At 38.3% G+C, this 7,742-nt stretch overlaps 1 protein-coding gene across 1 annotated transcript; it reads left to right on the top strand.

Moving 5' to 3' along the window:
• The first annotated feature begins 2,080 nt into the window (after positions 1 to 2,080).
• On the top strand, positions 2,081 to 3,754 carry LOC143030793 (uncharacterized). Its single transcript, XM_076194010.1, has one exon. The coding sequence runs from the start codon at positions 2,275 to 2,277 to the stop codon at positions 3,547 to 3,549; it is 1,275 nt and encodes a 424-aa protein (XP_076050125.1). The 5' UTR covers positions 2,081 to 2,274; the 3' UTR covers positions 3,550 to 3,754.
• The last annotated feature ends 3,988 nt before the right edge of the window (positions 3,755 to 7,742 follow it).

Genomic DNA, 7,742 nt, shown 5'->3' with positions numbered 1-7,742 from the left:
GTTTAGATTCAAGTCTACCATTATACCAAAATTTATGTTGTTTTATCCATACAAATGCACCATCAAGCAATATGTCATCGGGGTCCAGGTACGTGGGAAAATTGAACAATATTACCTTTGTGTACTTTTCATTTACTTCTGGTTCTTCCAAAGTAACTTTTTTGTAGCCTACAATTATGAGGTATTTCAAAGGTTCATTGCCCTTCATAGTAATGTAAGGTTTATACTTGCCTTCCTTAAAAAGTACTTCAAAATCCTGCTGTTTTTTGGAGAGTCCAATTGCCCATTTAACCTTACTGTGGAAGGATATGTCTATTCGTTTTCTTTTACTTACTTGCCTGGCCAAATCTTCCCTGTGGTTTGCTGTAGCTGCACCATTTTCATAGTTTTTCTCTTCTCACCTTTGATAGCAGTTTATGTTTTCTTCCCTTGACTAATTGAAATCCATCTTCCTCATTACTATCACTGCTTGATATGGCTCAGTCCATAGCAACTATTGTTGCTCCATTTCTTTGGTTATCCCACTTAAGCTTCTAAGGGGTGAAGGTTTCTCTTCTTCCATTGCCATTTTCAGTGAAGTCGATGTCAGTAGGTAGAAACAACTTTGCCAACCATGTAGTTAATGAATGGAATAAACTTCCTGCACAGGTAGTGCAATGTAGTTCAGTTCGAAGCTTTAAGACTCATTTAGATAAACACCTAAGCAAGATGCTGTAATGATTATAATTTATTTTATATTATTTGTTTTTGTTTTGTTATCATTTGTCTGTTTGATTTTCTTTTATTATTAGTTATGAGTCAATTTATTATTGTTTACTGTTTGCCTGTTTCTTTGTTATTCAACTGTACCAATGCATTTTTTTTTTTTGCATACATTATTATATAGATTTTTTTTCTATTGTTATGATTTTTTTTCGCATCTGACCTAGATATGGACCAAAAGGTCTCCTGTCGGCATGCTCCGCCTTTGTAATCCTTTGTAACCCTTTGTGATCATCTGTCTGTCTGTAAGCACCTGGCGTTCAGCACTTAGGTAGTTCTCTAGCAATAGGGGGTTCTTCCTGATCAGGTCTGAACATGACTGCTGCCAAGTGGTGAATTAGGGGGGTTAGCACAAATGACTGATTTCCTATTGAAACAAAAATCTGATTCATTCAAATCAACAAGAAAACTGTAAGAAAAATAGGCTTACAAAACTAATTAGCCTGTTGGATGTTTTCCAAACATTAGGATTCATATCACTATATGGTATATAACTGAATACATTGGTTTTTCTCCTAATTTCCTTCCAGACCATTATGTGAAGCTCTTGTAGATCACTAAGGTGATATTTTCTTAAGTCAGGTCTCACGTATGTGCAACTTTTTATTGTGATTTTTATTAGTTGTTAGAAGCTTAATTAGATTGTGGCTGCTACAGGGATTGTTTTTACCACCACCATTTAACATATTTTTGTAAGTAGTAACCAGTAGGCTAAGTACATCCCCTTGCCATGTGTATTCTTTCCCACATTGGGTTAGGTAATTGTCTTGATTGATATTCAATAAATGGCAGTGAAATTGAAATAAATCATCAGGAGATTATGATTGGGAGAGGCGTCTTCCAATGATTTTGGATAGCAGTAGCCATTGATTGGCCAGCTGAAGCTACAGTGACAAAGCATAAAACTATCAGGTGACCCTTCAGTTCATAATGAGGTATAGTATTCTGTAGCAGGATGAAATCCATGGAGTCTTCAGCCATCAAGAACTCTGGACATTCAGCCATTTTAAATGCCAATAGAACAAAACTATTAACAAAGTGTAATACCTGTTGGTCAAGCACTGGCTAGTACCATAAGAGGAGGTGAGCCAGTCTTTAGGCTTTATATTGAAAAGTCACTTTATGTTCCCCCTGCCATATAATGTTACTCCAAATATAGCAGATCTAAGCAGTACCAGTTGATGTCACCTGCTGTATATCTTTCAGGTACTCCTGAATATATGTTCACAAAACGTTACATGTATATGAAGAAAATGTTTGAGTATGAAATGACCTGTGTACAAGATAGAGTTTGTATGAAACATCCTCACTTCTGATATTACATAATCTCCTCTAGGTAAATGTCAATTTTTATGAACATTAATGGACTTACAATGATTGTTAAATGTTAATGTTCAGTCTCTGGATTGAACAGACTCCAGTGCCAGGTATTAAAATGTAGCTTTTTCAGGTCCAGGATTTACCAATCCAGATTTAATATGCAGAGTTGTCCTTAAATGTTATACATTTGCCATGGATGCTGGAGAAAAATCATTCCATTGTGACTTTTGTGATGCAGATTTTTCCCGTAAGGGTAATCTCAACAGGCATAAATTGATCCACACAGGAGAGAAGCCGTTCAAATGTAACCTTTGTGATACAGCTTTCAGAGAAAAGCACCATTTCAAAAGCCACATGATGACCCACACAGGGGAAAAACCTTTCCAGTGTAATCTTTGCAATGCAGCTTATACAACTAAGGCTGGTCTTGAATATCATGTGACAACCCACAAAGGAGAGAAGCCTTTCCATTGTGACCTTTGTGACTCTGCTTTCAGAAATAAATCTGGCTTTAATTCTCACATGAGAACCCACACAGAAGAGAAGCAATTCAAGTGCGACCTTTGCGATGCAGCTTTCAGAAATAAATCTGACATTAATATTCACATGAGGACCCACACAGGAGAGAAACCTTTCAAGTGTGACCTTTGTGATGCAGCTTTTGCAAGAAAGGCCAATCTTGAAGATCATGTGATGACCCACACAGGAGAGAAGCCCTTCCAGTGTGACTTTTGTGATGGAGCTTTTTCCCGTAAGGGTAATCTCAACAGGCATAAATTGATCCACACAGGAGAGAAGCCGTTCAAATGTAACCTTTGTGATGCAGCTTTCAGAGGAAAGCACCGTTTCAAAAGCCACATGACGACCCACACAGGGAAAAAGCCTTTCCAGTGTAATCTTTGCAATGCAGCTTATACAACTAAGACTGGTCTTGAATATCATGTGACAGCCCACAAAGGAGAGAGGCCCTTCCACTGTGACCTTTGTGACTCGGCTTTCAGAAATAAATCTGACATTAATTCTCACATGAGAACCCACACAGAAGAGAGGCCTTTCCATTGTGACCTTTGTGATGCAGCTTTCAGAAATAAATCTGACATTAATATTCACATGAGGACCCACACAGGAGAGAGGCCTCACAAATGTGACCTCTGTGATGCAGCTTTTGCAAGAAAGACCAGTCTTGAACATCATGTGATGACCCACACAGGAGAGAAGCCCTTCCAGTGTGACTTTTGTGATGCAGCTTTCATAAGGAAATGTGACCTTAATTATCATATGAGGACCCACACAGGAGAGAAGCCCTTCCAATGTGACCTCTGTGCGGCAGCTTTTGTAAGAAGGCAACAGCTCAAAAACCACATGAGGACCCACACAGGGGAGAAGCCTTTTCAGTGTGACATTTGCATTACAGCTTTCTCACATAAGAGTAGTCTTGACAGACATCTGAATATCCACACAAGATAAAAAGTCAAGTGAACTTTGCAATAAAGGTTTCTTGTGAAATATTATTATTAGTGTCTCAGTGACCCAAACAGGAGAGAAGGCTTTACAAAGGTTATTAACAATAAGAATTTGTAAAACTATATGAAATAAGTCTTTTACATGACATTTTCTTTCATATTGATTAGCTATTACATTTTATTTATACAAAATATATATATGTCTATTTAAAAACCGGATACATACTTTGAGTAGGAACTATACAATTAAATTCTTTATAGATAGTTTTTGTTAGTTTGGCTCTCTATATACTGAGAGCTTTTTCTCCTTTACAAAGGAGATAGCCAAGTCAGGGTTCACATACCTATTCCCACCCATTTCACTCCCACCACCCCCTCCACCCCTTCCATTTCAACTTCTCATGGAGGACAGGCCTTCCCCTGCATCTGCAGCAACGCCACTTCACTCAACAACCTCCCCTCTCCATTCTCTCATGCAGAAAAAGAGAATATGGGGAGAAATCCCTTTGGGCTGTGTCAAAATATCATTCACATATAAGCCTCCCATCCCTCCCTTGCATAACAGTATCATCCATACACAGTCATTCTCCACTCATCCCTATCTCTTGACTGCTCCTTTCATTGCTCAAAAGACATTCCCCTCTTGTTCAACACCCCTTCACCCCATCCATCCATCTCATCCTTGGGTGTCCCCTCAAATTCACTCCCTCCACCTCTGCCTTTCATACCTCTTTCATTAACCCATTAAACTCCGATGACAAGATTCTTTGTCATTTGGTCAAATAAAACAAAAAATCATAAAACACCAAAATGTTTGATCAAACACCAGAAAAATAGGACGTCAGTGGACTGACATCATATTTTTCTGGTGTTTGATCAAACATTTTGGTGTTTTATGATTTTTTGTTTTATTTGACCAAATGACAAAGAATCTTGTCATCGGAGTTCAATGGGTTAACCTTTCATCACTCATTTTTCCATGTGTCCAAACCATCCCAATAATCTTTCATCAGCTCTATCTGCCATCTCTTTTTCCACTCCCACTCTCCTCAACTCCTCATTTAATCACTCTGTCCAACCTACAGTAGTAACTCCTACCATACTTCTCAGACATTTCATATCAAGCACATTTAAACCTTTCCTCTCTGCCTGTCTTAAATTCCAAGTTTCTGCTTCATACAAAGCCATCAGCATAATCACCACTTCATACAATCTCCTCTTTGCATCGATTACCAAATACCTATTTCTCATTACACTTTTTAGTTCCCCAAGGCATTTACTTGCTTCTCTCAATCTACAATTTCCTTCCATCTACACTCCTTCTTTTCCTGTCACATGTGGCCACAAATACCTAAAGCTATCCATTTCCTCCAGCCTCTCTCCTTTTAGACTTTCAGGTCACTGCCATCCTCTACCCTTGTACATCTCATAACTTTGCTTTTACCCACGTTTACCTTCAACTTTCTCCTATCACATACCTTCCCAAACTCTGTCACTGACTCCTTTAATCATCCCTCTGACCTGCCACAAGTACAGTGTCATCAGCAAACAACAACTGGCTCACCTCCCACTTTTCTCCATTTTCTTTAACCATCTCCAGTCCCCTGCCCATTACCCTCGCCTTTACCTCATGCACCACCCCATCCATGTACACATTGAACAGCCATGGCAACATGACACATCCCTGACGCAGTTTGGCACTGAATAAATTTAATTGGCCTTTAAAAAGCTAAGATGTATCCTTTTGTTGCATTTGTAAATGTAGTAATCTATCCCATCAGATGACCCCAATGCATTGAAAACGTTAATAGAAGATGTGTGGCTGTGTTAGAATTATTTACATTTCTTTGTACTGTCAGGATGCTACAATGGAACTAGTAAGTTGAGGACTTATGAGCCCAAGTATTTGAGGGAAGAAGGTGGCTTAGGATGACTGGGCATCTATTGGCTCCTGGACCTCCTTGTGTAGTGTCCATATGCCACCCCCACTTCCATTTGTAGTGATGAAAGGGTCAGTCAAGGCAAATTTAATAACCATTTGCCTTCATTGGTGACTCATTTGGCATCAGTACAATGGCCTAGGTATGAAAAGAGGAGGAAATGATAAGTAAAAGAGAGTCGAGGTTATAGTTGGTGAGTAATAGTTCCCAGGACAGGTTGGCTCAACGCCTAGTCCTGGGTAGAATAAAGTTTTTCTTTAGTGTATGTGTGTGTTCAAAGCTGAGATATCTTTATTATGTCTGATTTGTAGTAGCAGTAGTTTTTAAGTTTAATAAAGATCAAGCAAAAGGAGTGTTTTCACTTGGTTCACCTCTCCACTACACATTGTGTCTGAGGTATCAGCCTCTAGGAGACAGGGCATAACATGATGTCGGAAAGTATTTTCTTTTGGTATTTAAACAAGATGGGTTAGATATGGTAGTTGATTGAGATTCGATCTTCAATGTGGAAGAGAGAAATATACTAACGTCAACATTAGCATAGAAGACGTAGCCAGATAATAAAGCTACAAAATTCCCATGTTCAGACAAAATTTCTGAGCATTAAATAAGTGTAAATTTGAAATTTGTGAGCATTTAGCAAAGTATATTTTAAGTCTGCTCACACTGGATTTGTGCCTATTTCTCAGGGGTAGGCAGACATTCCTGTAGTTAAAAAGGATAACTCTTTCGTGAACAACTACAGACCAATCAATTTGACATTGGTTACACTGGTTTACAGAGAAATTGTTGCAAGCATAAAATAGTTGTTTTAGCCTAATTTTGGGGTGGTGATATTAGATGCAAAACCAGTTTTTACTCATCACCTGTAGTTTTTCAGATTTGTAGAATTATAAATATGTATATGCATTCAGGGTTACCAGATGCAACCTATTTAGGAAATTGTGTTTATTTATTTTTTATTAGAAATTTTAGGAATTGTAGTCTTTCTATAAGAATTTAAATACCCCCAGCATCCCTATTGACCTCTCAGTCTACCTGAGGGAGTTGTATGACAATATGGAGCTCCTCTAGAAGCTGTCAAGTACAACCAATACCAATGTAGTCTCTGTGAGGACCTCAAAGTCATTGGGCTCCTTATGGGTATGCAAGCAGATTTCATAAAACACTGCTGCTATCTCTGTCTCTGGGACAGACTGTGTCCAAGCACTACAAGCAGAACTGGGAGCCTAGGAGCACTTTTGTGCCTGGTGAAGTGTCCAAGATAATCCTCTGGTGGACGTAAACAAGGAGTTTCTCCTCTTCATATCAGGCTTGGTGTAATCAAGAGTTTCATGAATGCCATGGTGCTGCTTTCAAATATTTGTGCACTCTATTCCCATCTCTGAGTTCTGCTGAATTTAGGGAGGGCATCTTCATTGGACCTCAGCTTGAAGAGGTGATGAAGGATAAGGATTTTGAAGATCTTCTTACCTTAAAGGAACTGAGAGCATTTAAAGCATTTAACCCATTCAACTCCGATGACAAGATGTCTTGTCATTTGGTCAAATAAAACAAAAAATCATAATAAAACAACAAAATGTTTGATGATCAAACAGCACCAGAAAAATATGACGTCATCAGTCCTCCTCCTCGAGGAGGAGGACTGATGACGTCATATTTTTCTGGTGCTGTTTGATCATCAAACATTTTGTTGTTTTATTATGATTTTTTGTTTTATTTGACCAAATGACAAGACATCTTGTCATCGGAGTTGAATGGGTTAAAGCATTTAAGTCAGTCTGTCATGGCCTCCTTGGTAACACACAGATGTTAAGTCATCAAAAGTGTATCAAGAAGTTTTTACAGGCTTATGAGGGTATGTGATGCTGAATGTCACAAAAAGTAATAATAATAACTTTCACCACTTCCATCTCCATTTTCCCCCTCTGAGTCTTGGAGCAGTGAGTGATGAGCATGGAGAAAGGTTCCATAAAGATATCGCTGAAATGGAAACTATCTGTCACTACTAAAGCAATTGTAACCCCAGCAAGATGGGGAAATTCTGCTGGATGTACTTTCACAACATTCCAAAGGCAGGGTACACAAGACCATAAAAAAAAAAAAAAAATGCTAAACAAATTTGTGTATTGTATTATCCAAGTAATTTAGTTCTATCAATGTTCTTTAGCTATGCTGTTTTTCTGTAATGTGCCATTGTGAGAGATAAAATAGACATTTTAAACTTGTACACATATAATTAAAATGGTATATGTGA

The sequence above is a fragment of the Oratosquilla oratoria genome, chromosome 12 (assembly GCF_046742065.1).
Source record: "Oratosquilla oratoria isolate Oo_2021 chromosome 12, ASM4674206v1, whole genome shotgun sequence".
In the NCBI taxonomy this organism is placed as follows: domain Eukaryota; kingdom Metazoa; phylum Arthropoda; class Malacostraca; order Stomatopoda; family Squillidae; genus Oratosquilla; species Oratosquilla oratoria.
This window is presented reverse-complemented; position numbering and strand designations above follow the sequence as displayed.

Bases quoted from the DNA above. Each gene is read 5' to 3' on its own strand.
- LOC143030793 (XM_076194010.1), top strand. From the start codon at position 2,275: ATGGATGCTGGAGAAAAATCATTCCATTGTGACTTTTGTGATGCAGAT.